This window comes from Convolutriloba macropyga, chromosome 15 (genome assembly GCF_964194025.1).
Source record: "Convolutriloba macropyga chromosome 15, txConMacr16.3, whole genome shotgun sequence".
Taxonomy (NCBI): Eukaryota; Metazoa; Xenacoelomorpha; order Acoela; family Convolutidae; genus Convolutriloba; species Convolutriloba macropyga.
Genome location: NC_134482.1, coordinates 43317558 through 43341408, shown reverse-complemented (window position 1 = coordinate 43341408; position 23851 = coordinate 43317558). Strand labels below are relative to the sequence as shown.

At 30.5% G+C, this 23851-nt stretch overlaps 1 protein-coding gene across 1 annotated transcript in view; it reads left to right on the top strand.

Moving 5' to 3' along the window:
• Positions 1 to 220: 220 nt before the first annotated feature.
• LOC142354209 (uncharacterized) overlaps positions 221 to 23851 on the top strand; it is a 135389-nt gene continuing 111758 nt past the window's right edge. Inside the window, exon 1 of the mRNA XM_075406462.1 lies at positions 221 to 1112. Coding sequence (XP_075262577.1) covers positions 221 to 1112 — 892 coding nt within the window. The remainder of the gene's footprint in view (positions 1113 to 23851) is intronic.

Genomic DNA, 23851 nt, shown 5'->3' with positions numbered 1-23851 from the left:
TTCCTATTTCCCATTCCAAGTAAGTCTGTTCTGTTATAAAATATGAGAACAAACCAGAAAAAGCGAATAAATGGCTATTATAATCTTGGTACTCATTGGCAAATAGCATGTGAATGCTTCAGAGAGAAAGATTTAGCAATTATGATTATAGGAGCAATTTTGCTTTAACTTTAGTTCATTTAGGATTTCAACCGTCTTGAACCAAACAAAGGCTGGAATGATGAATATCAAATCTGTGAAATTGAACGAAAATCTCAAGGTCCACTTTTTCTTCCCAGACTTCAATGATGATGTAGCAATTATAAAAGAGAGAAAAACGTGCTTCAGATGGGTAGCTGATCCTCCATTCTCAATTCCGAGGCAGCTTCTGGTCTTCATTGTTGCTATCGAGAATTTGCCTGAAGTCTCTGTACCATACAAACAGACAACTGTAGACTTTTACAAAAACCACAATGAAAACACAACCTTACAAGTCTCGGACACCATGGAACTAAGCAGATCAGTCCGTGCGCAATTCTGTGATTATGAGTTGTCCTATAGAGCAATACATGAAAATCAACAAAGATTTCTTGAGGAGAGGGAACTTAAATTCCTTTGGTGTGGTTCTGACGAGTATGACAATTTGCCGGAGCAGAAACCTGATCGGGATTGTGTAGAGTGGGAAAATGGGTCACTGACAGAGAGTATTATTGCAGGTATAGAAAAAAAGAACACAATTGGCCTCAAGTTTGACAACAAAACATTTGACAAGGCAGTCCCCTTTACGTGTTTTTCTATAGAAACTGGACAAGAAACCATGAAAGAAGTACAGGAGACATCAACAGTTGAAAATACGTCACTCGAGTCTATCAAAAGCATCCTCAGTAAAGTAGTCGAGGAATGTGCAGATAATCGGGATCATTTTTTTTCTCGTGATGCAACTGAAGCAATATCTGAAAAAACTTCCCTCAAATGTGAGCAACCGGCGTATTGTACACAAAAGACAGTCAAGAGAATGGCTCTTGTTGTCAATAACCCTGAGAGAGAGGGAAGTAGAAAGTCAGAAGTTGATGAGAAGGGAGAAAAAATGTGTCCTCCATCGAGCAAAGTGAGACGACAAACTGAGTTATGTGGTAACTAAACTAGCAATCTGAGAGGTTATTCCATTGGCTGGTTATTTTTGTTTGTATTTCCTGTATAATTTCAAATCTGATACTAGTTTTTTTTGTGATGACTGATTGACTGATTAATTTGAAATATTCTGTTTTTACACTCAGAAAAGCTGAAGCTCATGTATGCTTTTGAATTAATACTTTGATACTAATATTTAATTGAGTTTTAAAAATGCATTTTCCAAAACAATTTTTATCAAAAGTTCCAATTTTGAATTTAAATATTTCTCGAAAAATGCTTGCTTTGGAGATATCTGTTTTTTTTTTCAAAAATGCGGGTTAATAGTCGTTGCAGAGACTGTGAAGTTGATTGGAAATGGTTGGGATGGAAATGATATGGTTATCAGATAATGGACCCTAGTCGACATACGACCACAAAATAACTGAAAGGTTCTCATGAGGATAGGTTTTTTTGACAACAGGTTTTTCAAGTCCCTGAATGAGCTGAAAAACCAGATTTTTGAGGTAGGAATGAGCAAGACACGTATTGAACATAAAGAATCAATATTTCTTGGGTTCTTTATCCTCCTGTACGCCAAAAAACAATGTTGCAGCTTAAATACAGTTTCTAATCCTCTTTCTGCAAACCAAACAAATATGAGTTGATTGAAATGGATACTGGGATTATTGGATAGAGTTGGTGTAAACTCAGAGATCGAAGAGAGAATTAGAAAAGAGCCAAGTTAAATTCTCGAGAATACACATTGATCGGTACCAGCTGTGATTTAGTAGGAATAAGGTCTCTAGTAAGTTTGCAGTCCTTTATTTGTATGTAAAATGTCTTGCAGTTAAGAGTTTCTCCTTAGTTCAGAATACAGAGTAGCTACTCTCAAAAAATATAGATGGTTTTTACAGAGATCACTCCACTAAAAGTTAATAATTATTAAGTAACTAGGAGATTCTTCAAGAAGATGTACCGCAGAATTGGAACTTTGGTCAGCAAAATTTATTTTTTTAGTTAGTTATGCAGTAAAGCAAGTTCGAATCTACTTTTGTGTACGTTAATACTGTTAGATTTTTTCAAGGAGAGTTATTTTCTTTCTTGCATGTTGACAAATTCCAAGCAAAATTGTAGATGCTGGTGCGCTGCTAACTCTGTTTCCTTCCCAACACAAGCATTGACTGTTTCCAGCAAAGGACTTGACACAAAGTGGCGATGTGGTTCAACGCAAGGCAGAACAGGTGCTCATCATAGATCTATGACATTATGCTAACCAACATCGTCAGAGATTCATCTTAAGTCAAGAACCAGAACAACAGACACTCACCAATGAAAGGGGTTTCAACGCACTCTTAGGTGCATTTAGAGAGTTCCCAACTGCAAGCTGCATGATTCGAATCGTTCAGTAGAATTATATTATACAAATCAACAATGTGGTGCTGAGGGGAGTCGAAGACTTCGATTGAGCAATGCGTTGAAACGTTTGGAGTTCTGTAGGTTGTTGACCAAGGATTACAGACACACGGAGAGAAACTACCGAAACAACTGTTTTTCGAATGATTCTAACTAAAATGCAGTGTTTAATTTGGTTCAAGTTTAATTCTTGTACTTTAAGATTTTGCAACTATTCGGGAGAATAGTTAAGTCCGAGAAGGTGTTGTAGAAACGAAATTTCTATCTTAAGATATCTTAAGAAAATTAAGAAAACTTAAGAAATTATAGCAAAGTACAAACCTTGGGCTATTTCTCAGAAGTTTTAATTAAATTATAACGAAAGAATAATGGCTATGTAAGTTAGAACAGTTTAAACAGTTTAAGCGGTTTATTGAACAAATTTTGATTTTGATTAGTAATAACAGTGCTGACTTTGTCTAAACTGAACGGATTTAGAACCTTTAATGGAGCTTAAGGTTTCTCAGCTCAAATTAGAGGTTACTTACCAAATGGGGGTAAACTTTGTTCAACCACGTGAATTTTTGGGAATTTTTCGCATAAGATTAGTTATAAAAAGAAGTCAGAGTTGATTATATCTCTAATATTTACTTTTGCGGAGTATATATACCGCTTGATTTTTGTAGATTTTCAGAGCCTCTTTTCAATTTAATTTTGTAAGTGAAGTCTCTCTTTTCTGTTGGTAAGACAGAGAGCTCATAGTTAGATTTCGGCTTGTTCTTGATATAATTATCTCAGTAGGCATAAGTACTAGAAAGTAGCTGGTTTAAGTTAACGTTTTCTAAGTATAGGATTGTGCCTGTTTTTCTTTATAAGTTAGTTAGGGCGGAAGGTCTTTAAGGGAATTAATGTCTCCTAGAGGGCTACATTAGAGAAACAATACTTAGGAGAATTTAGAAGCTAAGGCCCCCGAACATCCTTAGCTGAATTTTAGATACTACATAATAATAATAATAATAATAATAATAATAATAATAATAATAATAATAATAATAATAAAAATAATAGTAACAATAATAATAAAAATAATATTAATAATAATAACAATATTAACAATAATAATAATAGTAGTAGTATTAATAATAATAATAATAAAAATAATAATAATAATAATAATAATAATATTAATAATAATAATAATAATAATAATAATAATAATAATAATAATAATAATAACAATAATAATAATAATAATATTAATAATAATAATAATAAAAATAATAATAATAATAATAATAATAATAATAATAATAATAGTAATAGTGAGAGCAATAATAGTAGGAAAAAGAAAAACAATTATATTAAAAAAAGAATAATAATGACAAAAATTAATTTAAAAAAAATTTAAAACAAACAACAATACTAATAATGGATTAAAAATATTTTAAAAATTAATGATATTTTTAATACTAATAATAACAACAATCAAAAAATTAATTGCAACAACGATAATAAAAATAAATTTAAAAATAATAATAATGATAATAATAATATTAAATTTAATAATAATAATAATAATAATAATAATAATAATAATAATAATAATAATAATAATAATAATAATAATAATAATAATAATATTAATAATAATAATAATAATAATAATAATACTAATAATAATAATAATAATAATAATAATAATAATAATAATAATAATAGTAATAATGATGATGATGATAATAATAGTAATAATAATAATAATAATAATAATAATAATAATAATAATAATAATAATAATAATAATAATAATAATAATAATAATAATAATAATAATAATACTAATAATAATAATAATAATAATAATAATAATAATAATAATAATAATAATAATAGTAATAATGATGATGATGATAATAATAGTAATAATAATAATAATAATAATAATAATAATAATAATAATAATAATAATTATAATAATAATAATAATAATAATAATAATAATAATAATAATAATAATATTAGAAAAATAAGTAATAGTAATGATCAGAATAGTAATAGCAATAATAATAATATCAGTAATTATAATTTTATTATCATTAATATTGTTAATTTTAATAATGACAACCATAATAAAAATAATGATGATAAAATTAATAATTAATAACCAAAAGGACGATATAAAAATATATTGAAAAATTGATAACAATGATAAAAAATAATTATAGATTGAAAAATAATAAAAATAGTAAACATAGCGAGCTGAGTGCCAAAAAATAGCCGAATTAACTTTTTTTGAACAAGTGACCTTTCAACTTCGGTCCCGAAAAAATTATAAAAAGAGACCAAAGAGGGAATTTTTAATTATAAATTACTGAGATTTTTATTTAAAATCTGTATTAAGTTTTGATGCTTGTTTTGGCTGCTCGGAAACTACATTCAGATAGTGACACACGCGCACACACATTTGTTTTCACATCCTTGAATTATATTGGAGAAAAAGGATTTTTGAAGCGGATGAAAGCTTTGGTGGGAGCGAATTAAGTCTCATGTGACCAAAAATTTCATCACGCAAGTGCAGAAAAAAGACGACCCAATAGAAATGAAAAATGACGTCGAGCGCACCTTTCAGTTTAAAAAGCATGGATAATTGAGCAAAAAAAAACAAATTTGAAGTGATCAGGCCGTCATTTACTCGTAACAAAACTCTTGTACTCTTTTACTGTAATCAGTCAGATTGAACTGCGAAGCGATTGGAAAAATCCTTTGAAAATCACAATTCAAATCGCCGCATGTGAAGGAAAATCACTAACGAGAGAGAAAATTTGTTCAAACACTGCTTTCTCGTTGTATAATAAAATTAGTGTGAAAAAGTGTCGCGCAGCAAAAGTTTCACCACTCCTCCTCTGCGCCATTTGCTTTTTTGCCTTGATCAAAATCATCACTTCGTTTTGAACTCAAAAGTTATGAAATCATGTGAACAGATCTTTAAATAGCCGGAACAGTTCCGAAAACGACGCAAAGATTAGTTTTCACGGTAAAGCTACCTTTTGACTGACCTAACAATCATCTAACTACTGAACTAATTAAAACTAGAAAAAGCGGTCATAGGTCATAAAAAAATTAAAATATTAGCCAAAAACATAATTCAATTAAAAAAGAAAAACATAATTAAATTCTGGTAAATTAAGGGTACATATAACAGCGATTGCTCCTGTGGAATTGACTGGCCAAATTATACTATGCAGGTGCTACAAATTCTCTAGTCCATAGGAGAGCAGTAGAGACATCAAAAATTTGATAAAATTCATATTCTTCTCTCAATTTTTGGCGGTTTAATAAACAAAAATTTTTACACCTACAAATATGCACTATTTTGTTAAGTTGAAATATTGCCAACTATGAGCAACATAAGCCCAGTTATTTCTCACTTTTAGAAAAAAAATAATATATACCAATCAGAAACTGCTCAAATATGCATAAAGTTCCAAAAAACCCAAAGTAGATCAAAGCCTAACAAAATAACCGGAACACTTTTTACGCTTTCAAAAAAGCTGAGTGTTATATTCCTAGAAATTTCAAATTTTTAAGCAAGAGATCTCAGTTAAAACAAAAAGCTTGCAAAATGTGCACGCGAACAAAAAAAATTGCCCGTTCTGGCAAATTTCACAAAAGAGATTCAAACCCAATTTTTTTTTTGTCTTGAGAACAGTGGTATCCACAAAATAGCATTCTATTTCCCTCTACTCTCCAAATTCTTTGAAAATTTGAACCACCCGATGATTGGTCAAGCGTTTCTCACAAAACTTGCACAACGGAATTAAATTATATCTTAGATTGAAATTCTTGATGCAATAATAGAGTATAATTATTATGGAAAAACCAAATCTGATAACAAAAAATGATAAATTATCTGAATAACTGACTTGACAAGTTAGGACTCCGAAACAGCTACCAAAAAAGGTGCAACGAAAAAGATTTTTTATTCAACAAGCAACTGCCAACTGATAGAAAAAAAAACAATAGAATCTGTACATACATAGAAAAGTGAGATAGGGGAATTAAAATGACAAAAGTCGAAGGTGTTTTTCACAGAATTTCCTACAAAATGCTAGCGCGGTACTTCACAACAATTGAAAAACCCTTTGAAAAGTCTTTTGCTTCATCCTTAACCCACTCAAATTTTCTCGGAGACATACTAAACAACATCTCCAAAGAGAAAACCCCCAAAAAATGAGAACAAATGTGTATCATTTATTACACAGAAATTCCTATTTCTCTTCAAAAAAGAATCTTGAAATTAAGTTGATCAAATTGAAAGATCGCCAACACGAAAACAAGAAATTCAAACAAAATTTCCAAAATCAGTTTTAGAAACTGAAAGATGTTACAAAAACTGCTTCAAAAGCACCAACAGGAAAAAATAGCAACAATAGCTCAATATAGTGCACCATCATTTGTCTAAAAATCAATGTTTGTTTCAAAAAATACTTCACATAATAAAAATAACAATAATAATAAAAATAATAATAATAGAACTAATAATAATAATAATAATAATAATATTAATAATAATAATAATAATAATAATAATAATAATAATAATAAAAATAATAATAATAATATTAATAATAATAAAAATAATAATAATAACAATAATAATATTATTATTAATGGTAAAGTAATGAATTAAACCAAAACATGATGCAAAAGTTTGAGCAGAAAACAACCTGGGCTGATGCGATGCTTATGTTTCATCCTGGAAAAAAGCACAGTCAAGTACATTAAAGGTGAATGACCCTTCAATACTGGAAAACTGTTGTTACGGATGCTAAAAATGCATATCGAGACTCCAGTGCAATTTACGGTTGCATATTTTGAGATTGACGAAATTAATTGGCTACAGACGAGAAACGGCTTTAGCCCGTTTTTCAGGACCAACTGGGCACCTGGGTTGTGTTAAATATTCGCCAAGAAGACGCTAGTATAGTATAAATCCAGCCTAAATACGAAGTGCGAAAACTCAAGGCGTTTCTGTTATTTCAGTTCAGGCCCATGTCACAGGTAAAGAAATGAAGCTCATGGCCAAAGCACCGAAAGAAATTCGATACGTTTTAGAATAGGAATTTCCCAGGTCCCTGTGTCAACACTTAAAATCACTACAGCTGTAAAAAGTTGTGGTGAATGCGGTGATGGTTGTAAAAATTGTGGTTTTTAAGCGTTGAATGCGGTAAATGCGGTCAAAATAAAAGAAAATTTTTAACAGATTTGAAGTTTTCAGTAATTAATTTTTCGTTATCACCCCTTTCTATTGGTTTTTCTCTGCTTAAGCGGTGAAAAAAAATCTTACCACTAAAATTGTAGAACATAAAAATATTACAAAATATTTCTTAAAAACCGAAAATATTACAAAAATTCAACGCATATGTTTCACATAAAGTGCAATGAATTTGATGTAATTTTAAGAAAATTAACTATGATTACGTGAACGGTTGTGCCGTGGAAAAAAGAATTTTCTGACATGCAGTAGGTGAGAGATTCAAACCAGGAGACGCAAATTTTAAAAACGCTGTTGAATTATAGAAAGCACTTGATGAGTTTTGCTGGAAAAAAACCGAAAAGGCAATCGGTCAACAAAAATGATTGCAGCAAAATGTCAACAAAATTTTTTTTACTGAGAATAGTGTGAACTGGTCGAATTTTGTTAAAGACTATTTGAAAAATATTTTTCGATGCCAAGTTTGAAATTTTTATTCAGCATGGTGGACTTTGTTGGAAGTTGCTTATATTCCAATAGTAATGAAATTACAATTAAACACAGCTTATTTACGATTGATATTACTTTGCTATAAGTATATTTTTATGAATTGCAATTAAACATACTTGATATATGATTGTTAATAACTTGCATTGTTTTTATTTTTAAACTGGTAAATGTTAGGAATAAAACAGTTCTAAGCGAATCGCGTCAAAGTTGCCGCACTAATTCAATTAGATTGTGGAAGTGAGTGGGGTATAAAAGAGATTCGGTACCCCAGAAAACATCTCAATCAACCTAATGATAAATTAAAGCTAATTTCTTAATAATAATTACCTGATACAGAGCAGAAATTCCGTGTGTTTCGAGTTGGTTTCAATTGGTTTCCCAGAGATTAATCTACTCTTAGTTTTGTGGCAGTAGCGTTGGGACAAAGTCATTGGCAACAATTCGATATTTTTTTCAAACAATGCATGAAAACTTATTATTTAGTTTGAACTTTAAAAAAATTACTATTAAGAACAGATCTGAATTTTTTTAAGCAATGTATTATGAGTTCTGGACAAACAGAATAGCGCATCAATATAAGATCAAATGTAAAATTAAAACTAAATTATCTATGAACTACGCTTAGACATCCCAAATTTACGCAAGATCTACGATAAAAAAACCCCAATTTTGTATAAGATCTAGGCTCAGAAGCGAAAAAATTTTGTAAAATTTATGCTAAAAAACGCAAATTTTTTCAAATCGACACTTAGAAACGCCAACAATTTGTAATCTCTTCATTTAGAAATGCCAAAATAAGTGTCATCTATGCATAAAATCAATGCGTTTAGCGTCGATCTTCTAGAAAATATAAACTCCCACCGCCAATCTTACATAATTTTGTTTTATAGTGTTGACACCTCGGCGCGGGAACAATTTCAGCTTTTGTTTCTCCGACCTCTTTGATTTTTGATGGGAGGGGTTTTATTCGTTACTGCAGCGATTGCATTTATTTTAAACGAAAATGACCATCAGTTCTTCGAATATGCGAACAAAAACAAAAACAGTAACTGCGCATATGTGTTGAGTAAAATTAGTTTGTTAGACGATATCACTTCAGCACGTTCATTCTAACATATTTACAAAAATGAGGTTTCTGTATTTACAAAATTTTGCTTATCTTATTTTTATTACAACATAGTATCTACAATTACATAACGTGTTGAAGAGTAAATAAAATTTTCTTTATGAATTCAGTTTTAATATTGTGAAACCTCTGGAAACTAAAAAAAACATAGTGACAAAAACTGTGTCATTGCTACGAGTATGACAAATGAGAAGAATTTATCACAACAATCCGAGGTCAAAAGTAGTGACCACTAATTCGTCTTCTTTTGCTAAGCGTATATCTTAATGTCTCAAGCAAAAAAACTTATTACTCGCTGCTACTCTTTCGCCAGTTTCCAGAACAAATCAAGAGAAGAATATTCTATTTTGACGGTGACAGTGCCAAAGAGAACCTTGGGATGAAGCAAACTTTTTAAGAGGTGACCACACAAGCGAACACCAAAATTGCTCAAAGGGGTCTATGAAACCTGTCGAAACACAAAAAGAAGAGGGAAAGCAAGAAAGAAAGACTACTAGACCTCAGTTGTTTAAATAAGATATTTCATCGGCTTCGACGCTGAATTATCAGTCTAGAGTTTGTTATGTTTTAGAAAAGAAACCATAGCCAAACCGTACTATACCCACAATCAAAATTGGCCCATTCCCTCACTCGAATTCGGGGAAACGAGCCAAATTGTACTGGTAACTGGAACCCCCGTTTTATCCACTACTATACCCACAATCAAAATTGGCCCATTCCCCACTCGAGTTCGGGAAAACGAGCCAAAATGTACTGGTAACTGGAAACCCCAATTTATCCACTCCTATACTCGCAAAAAAAATAAAATTGGTCCGTTCCCCCTCTCGAGTTCGGGAAATGAGCCAATTAACCAAAAACAAACCCCAACCCGCATGATTGCACACAATATGCGCACGCGCACAGTTGCGCATAGTCTCCTAATCAGAATTATGCGCAAGCATGCGATCATGCGCTTATCTCTTAATTTTTTCAAAAATTTTTTACAATTATATTTCTGGCTTAAAATTTTACTAATGATATGGCTAATGATAAAACTAATGATAAGGCTAATGATAAGGCTAACGATAAGACTAGTAACAAGGCCAATGATAAGTCTAATGATATAAGGCTTCGCCGATTTCATTTTCTTCAAGTAAAGAATTAAAAATTTTTTGTAAAACTCACTACCTCTATCTAACCATAACTTTTCTGGTTTTCTATGTTCACCTATTACTATTTTAAAACCATTAGTTATAGATAAACCAGATTTATTCTTCAATGGAATAGCCCATGCTTATTTTGTGTATATATCTATAACTATTAATATAAACTTATGATTATTATTGTATTTACTTAGAGATTACTTATCAATTAAATCAGCTGACCATGTTTCATCTTTATATAGTGGTATTATTCTTTCTCTTCTGAACTTTGTTATTTGAGGACTGAATACTTCTTTAGCTAGTGGTCGTTGTTTTTCCAACATTATTTATTTAGCATAATTAAAAACAAAATTGTCTAGTTGTTCGTGATAAATAATATTCATAGATAATTGTTGTTTAGATATAATTAAAATTTCATCACATAATCCATCATGTCCAGCTTTTGTTTCTAGTATAAGTAATTCTAATCTTTCTATTAGGCTATATGGGAAGTTACATCTATGACTGTCGAGATTATCTTTAGTTAAACCCCTGCCATAATTTTTCTCTCTATCCTCTTATATACGTTTATTGTCCTCTATCTACTGCTTCTCTTATCACCTTTTCCTAAATCATATCTAATATCTAGTACAAAAACCTTTTAATTTTGTTTTCTTCTTCCTCGATGCCACCATATAATACATCTGGATTAGCAAGAAAGCTAATAAGCCCATCTGAAAATTCATATATTTTTTGCTTAAGTGAAAAATCACCCTGCTCTAGAGTTATATTAACACCGTTCTTTTCTTCTAGCGGGTAAATCTACGAGATTTAATTTTAATTGAGGATTAGTTTGAGCCCCCATTGAATGAAGAATATTGGCTGTGTTTGTATCAACAAAAACTGGTGGTATATCATGAGTTTCCTTTAACGTTTCATTAATTTTGGAGGCGCATTCACCGATCAGGGAACGGTCTTTCTGGATCTGCGAAGCAGTTTCACCGATCTGTGAAGCAGTCTCCTCGATAGCTTTAGTTTGTTTATCTAACTCTTGATTTTGCCAATCTATTGCTCTTAATGTTTGTTCACCCAATGCTAGATTCTGTTCTTTATGGGTATTTAAAGTTTTAGTTAGGGGATCAAATAACTCTTCCATAATATTCTTGTTGTATTAATTTATCTTCTAATCTAATCCTTCTGTTTTCTTTTTCTGGATTGTTTAATTCTATAAGTTTATCTAGCGTAGTAATTTTTTATATATAAAGAAAAAAAAATTTTATAAAAATAATTTTTACTATAGGAGAGATATTGATATAAAATGAACTAACTACTAATTATTTTTGTATTGATATTCATTTTCATATTCATATTTATGTTTATATTCATATTCATATTTATATTCACAGATCATTATACAATCTACTAGCAGCTTCAATTAACTTTCTATCATCATTAATGGCTAGTTCTAGAAAGTTTTTAACCAGTTGGTTTTATCTAAATCTAATGGTGCTGGGTACATTTTACTTACTAGATCTCTTCTGAATAGATATAGATTCTCATCATGAGGATAGATTTTAATATTATTTACATAAAATTTTTTATCATCAAACGTGTTCAGCCGAATCTTACTTGTTTTTGTTGTTGTCATGTTATCATCAACTTTCAGTATTTTACATTCATCTACAGTTCTCTGTGTGTTATACTTCAATGCGTTATAAAACTCTACATGTTTAGCATTGTTACAATTCTTTATTCCTTTCCCTTTAGTCTTCTTAGTATAATCTTTGAAGCTATATGTCTTTGGTGACAGGGCTATAAACTCTTCTATTATTCTACTTCCCATTTCAAGTTTGATTTTGCCGGGGACTTTATTATTAGTTTTGATTGGTGCTTCTAGATCGGACAGATCCATTAAATCTTCGGGTACATTACACTCACTAAAGTTTAACACGAAACGCTCAGTATCCTTATAATGGAGCTGTAGATCTTTGAGACATGGTTGAAGAATATTATAGAATACTTCGTACATGTGTAATTTACTTAATTCTAATATAGTAACACCAACATATACTGGAGAATCATATTCTACTTTTTCCTTTATATAATTTATATATTTGGCTATAGTCCCTATATTTAGTTATATAGTTATATTCTTAAATGTTGGTTTACTTATACTTTTCATTATCTTTTCTTCAAGGTGTAAGAACTTACTTTGAAGGAGGTGTAGAAGATCCTTGCATATTCTTCCATATAGTGAGTTGTTCAATAATTTCCTTACATCCTTTTCCAATTCACTTTTAGCTTTTGCTCTTTTTTAGTATTGTTTTGAAAATAGTCTCTACATATGTAATCTTGTTTAAATTTAATTAATCCATAAAATTTGGTTAATTTTAGACCCATCTTAAGTACTTCTAATCTTTCTATTAGACTATCTGCGAAGTTACGGCTATGATTGTCGAGTTTATCTTTAGCTAAACCCCTGCCATAGATTTTATCTCTATCCTCTTATATACCTTTATTGTCCTGTATCTACTGCTTCTCTTATCACCTTTTCCTAAATCATATCTAATATCTAGTAAAAACCTTTTAATTTTGTTTTCATCTTCAACGATGCCACCATATGATACATCTGGATTAGTAAGAAGGTTAATAAGCCCATCTAAAAATTCATATATTATGCTTAAGTAACAACTCACCCTGCTCTAGAGTTATATTAACACCGTTCTTTCCTTCTAGTGGGTAAATCTACGAGATTTAATTTTAATTGAGGATTAGTTTGAGCCCCCAATGAATGAAGAATATTGGCTGTGTTTGTATCAACAAAAACTGGTGCTATATCTTGAGTTGCCTTTAACGTTTCATTAATCTTGGAGGCGCATTCACCGATTTGGGAACGGGCTTTCTGGATCTGCGAAGCAGTTTCACCGATCTGTGAAACAGTCTCCTCGATAGCTTTATTTTGTTTATCTAACTCTTGATTTTGCCAAACTATTGCTCTTAATGTTTTTTCACCCAATGCTAGATTCTGCTCATTATGGGTATATAAAGTTTTAGTTAGAGGATCAAATAACTCTTCCTTTTCACCATAATATTCTTAATAGTCTCAACTTATCTTCTAATCTATTCTTTCTGTTTTCTTTTTCTAGATTGTTTAATTCTATAAGTTTATCTAGCGTAGTCATTTTTTATATATAAAGAAAAAAAGTTTTTTATATATATAAATAATTTGTATTATGGGAGAGATAATGATATAAAATGAACTAACTACTAATTATTTTTGTTTTCATATTCATTTTCATATTCATATTAATATTTATATTCATATTCATTTTTATATTCACAGATTATTATATAATCTAACAGCAGCTTCAATTAACTTTCTATCATTATTGATGGTTAGTTCTAGAAAGTTTTTAACCAGTTGGTTTTTATCTAAATCCAATGGTGCTGGGTAGATTTTATTTACGAGATCTCTTCTGAATAGATATAGATTCTCATCATGCGGATAGCTTTCACTATTATTTACATAAAATCTTTTATCATCAAATGTGTTTAGACGAATCTTATTTGTTTTTGTTGTTGTCATGTTATCATCAACTTTCTGTATTCTACATTCATCTACAGTTCTCTGTGTGTTATACTTTAATGCGTTATAAAAAACTACATGTTTAGCATTGTTACAATTCTTTATTCTTTTCTCTATAGTAATATTAGTATAACCTTTGAAGCTATATGTCTTTGGTGACAGGGCTATAAACTCTTCTATTATTCTACTTCCCATTTCAGGTTTAATTTTGCCGGGGACTTTATATTAGTTTCGATTGGTGCTTGTAGATTGGACAGATCCATGTAATCTTCGGGTATATTACCCTCACTAAAGCTAAACACGAAACTATCAGTATCCTTATAATGGAGCTGTAGATCTTTGAGACATGGTTGAAGAATATTATAGAATACATCATACATGTGTAATTTACCTAATTCTAATATAGTAACACCTACATATACTGGAGAATCATATTCTACTTTTTCCTTTATATATTTTATATATTTGGCTATAATCCTTATGTCTAGTTATAGAGTTATATTCTTAAATGTTGGTTTACTTACACTTTTCATTATCTTTTCTTCAACGTGTAAGAACTTACTTTGAAGGGAGTGCAGAAGATCCTTCACATTCTTCCATATAGTGAGTTGTTCAATAATTTCCTTACATCAATTTCCATTTGACCTTTAGCTGTTGCTCTTTTTTAGTATTGTTTTGAATATAGTCTCTACATATGTAATCTTGTTTAAGTTTAAATAATCCATAAAGTTTGGTTAATTTTAGACCCATCTTAAGTACTTCTAATCTTTCTATTAGACTATCTGCGAAGTTCCGGCTATGATTGTCGAGTTTATCTTTAGCTAAACCCCTGCCATAGATTTTCTCTCTATCCTCTTATATACAATTATTGTCCTGTATCTACTGCTTCTCTTATCACCTTTTCCTAAATCATATCTAATATCTAGTAAAAACCTTTTAATTTTGTTTTCATCTTCAACGATGCCACCATATAATACATCTGGATTAGTAAGAAGGTTAATAAGCCCATCTAAAAATTCATATATTATGCTTAAGTAACAACTCACCCTGCTCTAGAGTTATATTAACACCGTTCTTTCCTTCTAGTGGGTAAATCTACGAGATTTAATTTTAATTGAGGATTAGTTTGAGCCCCCATTGAATGAAGAATATTGGCTGTGTTTGTATCAACAAAAACTGGTGCTATATCTTGAGTTTCCTTTAACGTTTCATTAATCTTGGAGGCGCATTCACCGACCTGGGAACGGGCTTTCTGGATCTGCGAAGCAGTTTCACCGATCTGTGAAGCAGTCTCCTCGATAGATTTAGTTTGTTTATCTAATTCTTGATTTTGCCAACCTATTGCTCTTAATGTTTGTTCACCCAATTCTAGATTCTGTTCATTATGGGTATTTAAAGTTTTAGTTAGAGGATCAAAAAACTCTTCCTTTTCACCATAATATTCTTGTCGTCTTAATTTATCTTCTAATCTATTCTTTCTGTTTTCTTTTTCTAGATTGTTTAATTCTATAAGTTCATCTAGCGTAGTCATTTTTTATATATAAAAAAAAGTTTTTTTTTATATAAATAATTTTTACAATGGGAGAGATATTGATATAAAATGAACTAACTACTAATTATTTTTGTATTGATATTCATTTTCATATTCATATTTATATTTATATTCATATTCATATTTATATTCACAGATCATTATATAATCTATTATCAGCTTCAATTAACTTTCTATCATCATTAATGGCTAGTTCTAGAAAGTTTTTAACCAGTTGGTTTTTATCTAAATCTAATGGTGCTGGGTAGATTTTACTTACTAGATCTCCTCTGAATAGATATAGATTCTCATCATGAGGATAGCTTTTAATGTTATTTACATAAAATCTTTTATCATCAAATGTGTTTAGCCGAATCTTACTTGTTTTTGTTGTTGTCATGTTATCATCAACTTTCAGTATTCTACATTCATCTACAGTTCTCGGTGTGTTATAATTTAATGCGTTATAAAACTCTCCATGTTTAGCTTTGTTACAGTTCTTTATTCCTTTCTCTTTAGTATTCTTAGTATAATCTTTGAAGCTATATGTCTTTGGTGACAGGGCTATAAACACTTTTATTATTCTACTTGCTATTTCATTTTTGATTTTGCCGGGGGCTTTATTATTAGTTTTGATTGGTGCTTCTAGATCGGACAGATCCATGTAATCTTCGGGTATAATACCATCACTAAAGCTTAACACGAAACTATCAGCATACTTATAATGGAGCTGTAGATCTTTGAGGCATGGTTGAAGAATATTAAAGAATACATTTTACATACGTATTTTACCTAATTCTAAAACAGTAACACCTACATATACTGGAGAATCATATTCTCCTTTTTCCTTTACATATTTTATATATTTGGCTATAATCCTTATGTCTAGTTATATAGTTACATTCTTAAATGTTGGTTTACTTATATTTTTCATTATCTTTTCTTCAACTTGTAAGAACTTACTTTGAAGGAAGTGTAGAAGATTCTTGCACATTCTTCCATATAGTGAGTTGTTCAATAATTTCCTTACATCCTTTTCCACTTCATATTTAGCTGTTGCTCTTTTTTAGTATTGTTTTGAATATAGTCTCTACATATGTAATCTTGTTTAAATTTAATCACCCCATGAAATTTGGTTAACTTTAGACCCATCTTAACATAGAACTTTAACATCCTGTAATGAACCTTTTAATCTGTGTTGTTGTTTTGATCTAAGATTAATTTCTCTGCTCTCGCCCTACCTGTTTCTCTTTCTCTGTAGCCTAATTCATTATCATTTATGTTTCCTTTATTAGGCATTAATGCTAGTTGCTCTGTTCTATCTTTACAACCATTAGTATAATTATTATCACAAACTATATTGTAACCATGATCACTATCATCTGGAGTATTCAATATAGTATCGAGGAACCCGCTTCGCGTATATAGAGATGTGTCAGATTACTCAAAGCACTGTAAGATAGCTTTTGCATCATTGCATTGCCGTATAGGTTGTTTGCGTCTATATACCAGATGGACCTCTTATTAATATATCTATCATCCATTATACCACATAGACATATACCACCTCTCTTTGCTTCAACGAAATTATCTAGCATTTGTTCATCTTGTAATGTATCTAATGTGACACTACTTGACATTAACCAACAATCAAAACTATAACCCGAGAGACATACCGTGTGTAGAGGATTGAGACTGAATTCTTTCATACTTAATTTAACATATTCATTCATGTCGTAGTCTTATATTTCAACATCATTCTGTAAATACTCTATAGTTAGATCTTTACCAGTTTTATTACTGTTTTCTTTGTTAAAGATAACTTTTTCTTGTGTTGGTAAATTATTAGATAAAGAGGATTTGAAGGCTTCTATGTTTAGATTACCTATAAAACTGTCGTAGTAATCTAAACCAAAGTGTTCAAATGGATATAATGCTTTAGTTTTACAATTATATACCTTTGCCATTTGATCTAGAGGCATAGAATAGAATTTATAACTATCTAAGACTTTAGGATAACCAATACGAAGCATCTTAGACTTAAAAGCAGCTAATGATATGTTACCTACATTTCTTTTATCATTATTCTGCTTAAATAGCTCACTAAATAGAGACATTGTGCAATATTATAGGAATGAAATTTTGTTGTTTGTACCTCAGATTACACATTTTACATGCTGGTCCTTATATTTACCAGTTTCATAACAGTGACCTCTTACTTTAGTAATACAAATTTTTCTGCATATATGGCAAGTGCTATTGGTTGCATGATTTAGTTTATCTTCTTTATTAAATATAATCTTTTCATTACGCTTGAAGTTATTCTCTCTTTCTTTTTCTAATAGACTAGCAAAGCTTTTGATACAGTCCAAACCAAAGTAGTGTTTGAATTTACCTTGCCAGATGTAACCCACGTTTATTGATATGTGTTCAGCTATTACATATTTGCAGTCATCAGATGAGACGTTAACAATGCAACATTCTATATCAGCAGTTATAATTTTTTTTATATTCTGACGTTTATGTTCATTTATAAAATTAATATGTTTTTTCTAGGGACAAACCATCTCTGGTTTGAAAGAGTGACTGCATACGTTTTTGTCATATTTATTTGAAATTTAAACCAATATGTACATCTATCACAGTAATAAAATTTATGATTCATTTTATTTGGTCAATCTGACAAGTTTTCTATGTTTTTAATTAGAGCGCAATGATTTCCCCGAACTAGTACTCGGGCAACTTTTTTATCTTTATTCAAATCATCCACTGGTTTAAACAACTCTACTTTGCCCTCACCACAAGGTGTGTATACCGAAATGTTAATATTGTACAATTTCTGTATTCTTATTATATAAGCAAAGTCATCTTCATGTTGTTGTCTTGGTTCAAATTAGATTATTTACAAATTTGCTTTCGCGTGTTGCGTGGTCCATAGCAGGATGTAGCCAAGCAGCAATAGTTAGTTAGAAGCAGTTGTATTTGTAATTGCGTTTATTTAATATTGATTTAGAGTTTTTGAGATCGGGAGGTAAATCTATATAACTACCAATAGATGCTTTGGTCGGTTCAAAATTTATATGAATATTTCTTAATCCAAGAAACTCAAATTCATAGCCATAAACCTTGTATATTTCTTTTTCAAATTTAGCCATTGTGTGAAGACTCCATGTTCATATATTGCGTTATTAATAATACAGTCACTGTTAAAAAATATTTTAGTAGTTTTAACTTCTAAAATATCTTCTGTGGTTCTCTTCCTGTACTCACACTCAGCTGTGATCTTATGTTTAAAACTCTTAACATTTCTAAACTGATAACAGCTTTTAATTTCATCTAAAGAGTTATTAATAGGTTCATCTATATCTTCAATTTAATTTCCGGCTTTATCAGTAATGAAAAATTCTTTCATGTTCTGGCTAGAGTTTATATCAAAGTATTCTGTGTTTTCTAGATACTTACGATTATGACTTTAAAATGAGTAGTTAGGGCTATTTTTTTCCAGTTTCTGCATGTAATTCTTCAGATTCATACTTAATTCCAGAGTAAATACTATGGAGTAGCTTGGCCTCCAGCCCATTTTCGGTTTTAGTTTTAGGTTTAGTGATGGGTTTAGTTTAAATAATATCTTTAGTGTTATCTTTAGTTTTAGGTCTGAGGAAGTAATATTCCTCTTCTGAGTCATATACTCTCTCCATGGTGGAACATCGACGAAGTCCCATAGTTTCACCTTCCATTTCTTTTCTCGCTCTGTTTAGGTGTTCATCACTTAAATTGTGTTTGATAAATTGTTTCCTTGTTTCAAAGGCCAAATCACAAATAGAACAAGAGTTTACGCTTTCTACTTTAGACATCTTTTTCTAAGCAGAATAACTCATTTTCGAAGTGATACAAATTAAAAATGTCTAAATCAGTAAAATGTGTTAGTTGTAAAGATAAATCTTGGAGAGGGTGTTGTGATAAAAGTTTAGATAGTTTATTTGAGTGTTATATCTGAAAAGGTTACTTTAAGAATAGACAGTATATTAATCATATGAGTACACATTATATTGATCCTAATCTATATATAACTTGTATTTTGTGTAATGTAAATCAACATATCAGCGGATTTAGATTTTAAAATTTCAAGTGCAGATTATGTATTTATCTGCATAGATATAGATATAAACATACCAGAGATAGATTCAGGGAATATATCCAAAAATTTGACGTAGAAGTTTAGAGTTAAAGTGGTATAACTTTTTCAGCTTTGGGTTTTAACATCGATTGGATCTTCATCATCAGAGCCCAACATTTTCTCTAACAATTCTTTATGTTTAGAATCATATTATTGATGCCTGTTAAATCCTTCTTTGTTTCAAAGGATAAATCACAGACGCTGCAGACGTTTACATTAGTGGTAGTTGAGTGAGACATGTGTATTTTATTAAGGAAAATTTTGGAAAAAATTATTTTTCGAAAATGAAAAATGAAGTGTGATAAGTGTAAAAATATTCCTTGGAAAGATTGTTATAATGATTGCAAAGAATTACAATATTGTTGTTATATATGCAAAGATACAGTTAAAGTAAGAGACTATATTAAACATTTGGGTGACCATTATGGCAATCCAACTCAATATCTAGAGTGTAATATGTGTAAAATTTGTAAGCATATTTCTTTCTTTAGGTTTAGAAGTGGAAGATGCAGATTATGCATCTATCTTAACAGATATAGATACACACAAACCAAAGATAGATTCAGGGAATATGTCAAAAGATTTAATATAAAAGTTTAGAGTTTAGCTGGTTTTGTGCAGATTATCCATGAAGTGGTAACACCAATCCACAGAGTGGCTTCGTAGATTTTCGCAAGTTACACTAAAACAAAACCACTAATCATTGTGTTTCCACCAATCTTCAGTGTTTTTGACTGTATACCCATCACAGTGTGTCCCATATACAGTCCCACAGCGGGGGTCATCCTTTTTAAGAACTGTGAATTTGGTTTTTTGTCTCACTTAGTTTTATAGTAATTCATCAAATCGGTGGACGTTCACTGGAGTCAATGAGGAAGGAACCCCACACCTTCCGTTTGCTAAAGCAACTTAACTAGACTCGATGATTTAACGACTACGCCAAGTGAGACAGAAAGTTTTAGTTTTAGATTGATTAAATATTGATTAGAGAACATTTTATTAATTTTTATTATTAAATTTTTATTATTTAATATTTTTTTTTCAATTTTTTTGTTCAAGTTTTTTCGCAAGTTGGTTTACGTGATTTTTACATGGTCTCTCTGGTTACACTGGTATCTGGGATACTTCCACCGGAGTCGGTGGGGATAGAACCCGATTTATCCGTCTGATAAGGATAATTACAAGCTTAACTCTGTACTAGTGGATTGCACTAAGTGAGACAGGAAATGATAGATTTTGAGGGAATATAGAACAGTGGATAAAACAGGGGTTCCAGTTACCAGTAAAATTTGGCTCATTTCCCCGAATGCGGCTAGCATGGCGGGAATGAGACAAATTGGGCTGGTGGCTGGGACCCTGTTTTATCCACTACTAATGGAGTGTTTTTTATAGTAATATAAATATAAATTATAGTAATATAAAATATTTCTACTTACTGACTTGGTGATAAAATTATATCCTTATTCAAATGCACACTCTGTATCTGTTATCTTTGATTTTTTTCTGGTCTCTAATACTGTTTAACAAATGAGCGATATTCATTGCACATCGAATTTCAAGGAGTTCAAGTGTCATTATCCCACGAAATTGCAATTTCTATTTTTAAGCCAAAAATCAATGTCATTTTTCTCTAGTTTTTCTAACTAATCTTTGTTATTGAATTCCAAAATGACATGCAGTCGAAGTCGACTGAAGACCGCATAACTTTCAATAAAAGGTAAAGAAAGCAAAGAAAAATTTAAAATCTTGATCTGCTTGCGCTAAATCCTAATTTTCTAGAACCCACAACTCATTTCCTAAAACGATTTAGTGACTGTTGTTCGATAAGTTAGCTACTCTCTTATCAAATTACTGTTAGCTGGTTCAATACAATGACATTACATGTTCTTAGATCAGACGGAAGCAAAATCGTGTCAAAAATATGTCTTTAATAAAATATCTCACCATTTTTTTGAATTTTGACAGGATCACAATTAACACTGATCGAACAAAAAACTGAATATTGTGTTTTCAGTACAAAAACAACATTTTTTTGAAGAAGCCCCTCAATTTTTCTGCAACGAAAAAATGATTGAGTCATCAAACGTTAAACATCTTGGTTTTACCATACATATGAAGCTGATGAGGGATGAAAAAGTGGAAAAAGGACCTCATCGGCTTGGGAAAAGGTTCTTATGTAAATTAGTAAAAGTATATTAGATGAAGCAATTAGTTAGGTGTTGAAAGCAATCAATTTTACTTTTATATACTATTCAGAATATATATCACAAAAAAATAATTTATACAATTTTACAGTATCTTAGCTTTTCAAACTGTCGTTTAATGTTTTTTTTATAACCTTAATTTCAGACTATTTTGCAATTCAATACTTTTTTATGAATTACACCTACAAGTAAGTTAGTCTATTTTGCTTGTATTCGATATGTGTTACCATTCTAATGAGTTCTTGAGAAAATTAACATCGTTCTTTCTGCAAACCGAAACTTTCCGTTATCTAATATTTTTTTGCACGGTGACCTTGTCAAATAGATTTGACAAGAATCGATTATGATATTAGTTACAAATGGTAAATCCGCTAAGTTTACAGGTACTCAGAGGAAACTTGATATCTTGTCTCATCTTATTCTCAAGAAAAAAACAACTTTCAATTAAACAGACATTCCATTAATTATCATAAATTGTCAATGCAGCTAAGAGCAATCTTTAAATTCGACATATCACTTCAAAAAATTCCTTTAGCTATTGTGATTCAGTTCTCGAAACAATAAATTTATTTTCGTTCCGACCCCACTTTTGGGGGAGGAACTATATACTCAAATGAGTATTTTTTTGTTCGGACAATTTTGGCCGATCGTATATTCATAGTAGAGAAATGTGAGTGGTGTCATTAAAAAGTTCGTCCAGCGTAGAATTCGAACTTAAACAGATTTTTTGCAGTTCGTCATTAAAAGATGCAAACAAAAGTGTCACAAAATCAAAAAGTGCAAAAATGTTTTCATTAAAATTAGTTTGTTCGACAGAATTACTTCAACAACTGCATTCCAACACATTTACAGAAAGTTGATTTTGTCTATACAAAAAGTTTTTCCTCATAATAGTAGTTGCGAAAATATAACTTGTTCAAAAGTGAAAAAAAAAATTTTTTGGATTGGGTTTTAAAATTGTGGAATCTCTGTGAACGATAAAAATTAATGTATAATGGCAAAAGCTTTTTCAATACCATAACAATACATGTTCTTAGATCAGACGAAAGAAAAATCGTGTCAAAAATTTGTCTTGAATAAAAGATATCACCATTTTCTGAATTTCTACAGGATCACAAAGAGTGTTTTTTACAGAGTTTTAAAAAACAACTAATTGCTACGCTCTTACAACATCATAGTGTCGTTTAATACCTTTTTATAGCACTAATTTCTGACTAATTTACCATTCAATAATTTTTTAGGAACTAAACCTATAAGTTATTCCATTTTTCCTGTGTTCGATATGTTTTACCATTCTTATGATTTCTTGAGAAAATTAACATCGTTCTTTCTGCAACCCGAAACTTTCTGTTTTCTAATATTTTTTTTGCACGGTGACTCTGTCAAATAGATTTGACAAGAATCGATTATGATGTTAGTTACAAAATGGTAAATCCGCTAAGTTTACAGTTACTCAGAGGAAACTTGATATCTTGTCTCATCTTATTCTCAAATACAAAACCCAACTTTCAATTAAACAGACATTCCATTAGTTATCATAAATTGTCAATGCAGCTAAGAGCAACTTTTAAATTCGACATAACACTTCAAAAAAGTATTTTAGGTACTGTAATTCAGTTCTTTAAGCAGTAAATTTATTTTCGTTCCGACTCCACTTCTGGGGGGGACCTATATACTCAAACGAGTATTATTTTGTCCGGACAATTTTGGCCGATCGGTGTATTCATAGTAGAGAAATGTGCGTGAGGTCATTAAAAAGTTCGTCCAGCGTAGAATTCGCACTTAAACAGATTTTTTTGCAGTTCGTCATAAAAAGATGCAAACAAAAATGTTACAAAATCAAAAAGGGCGCAAATGT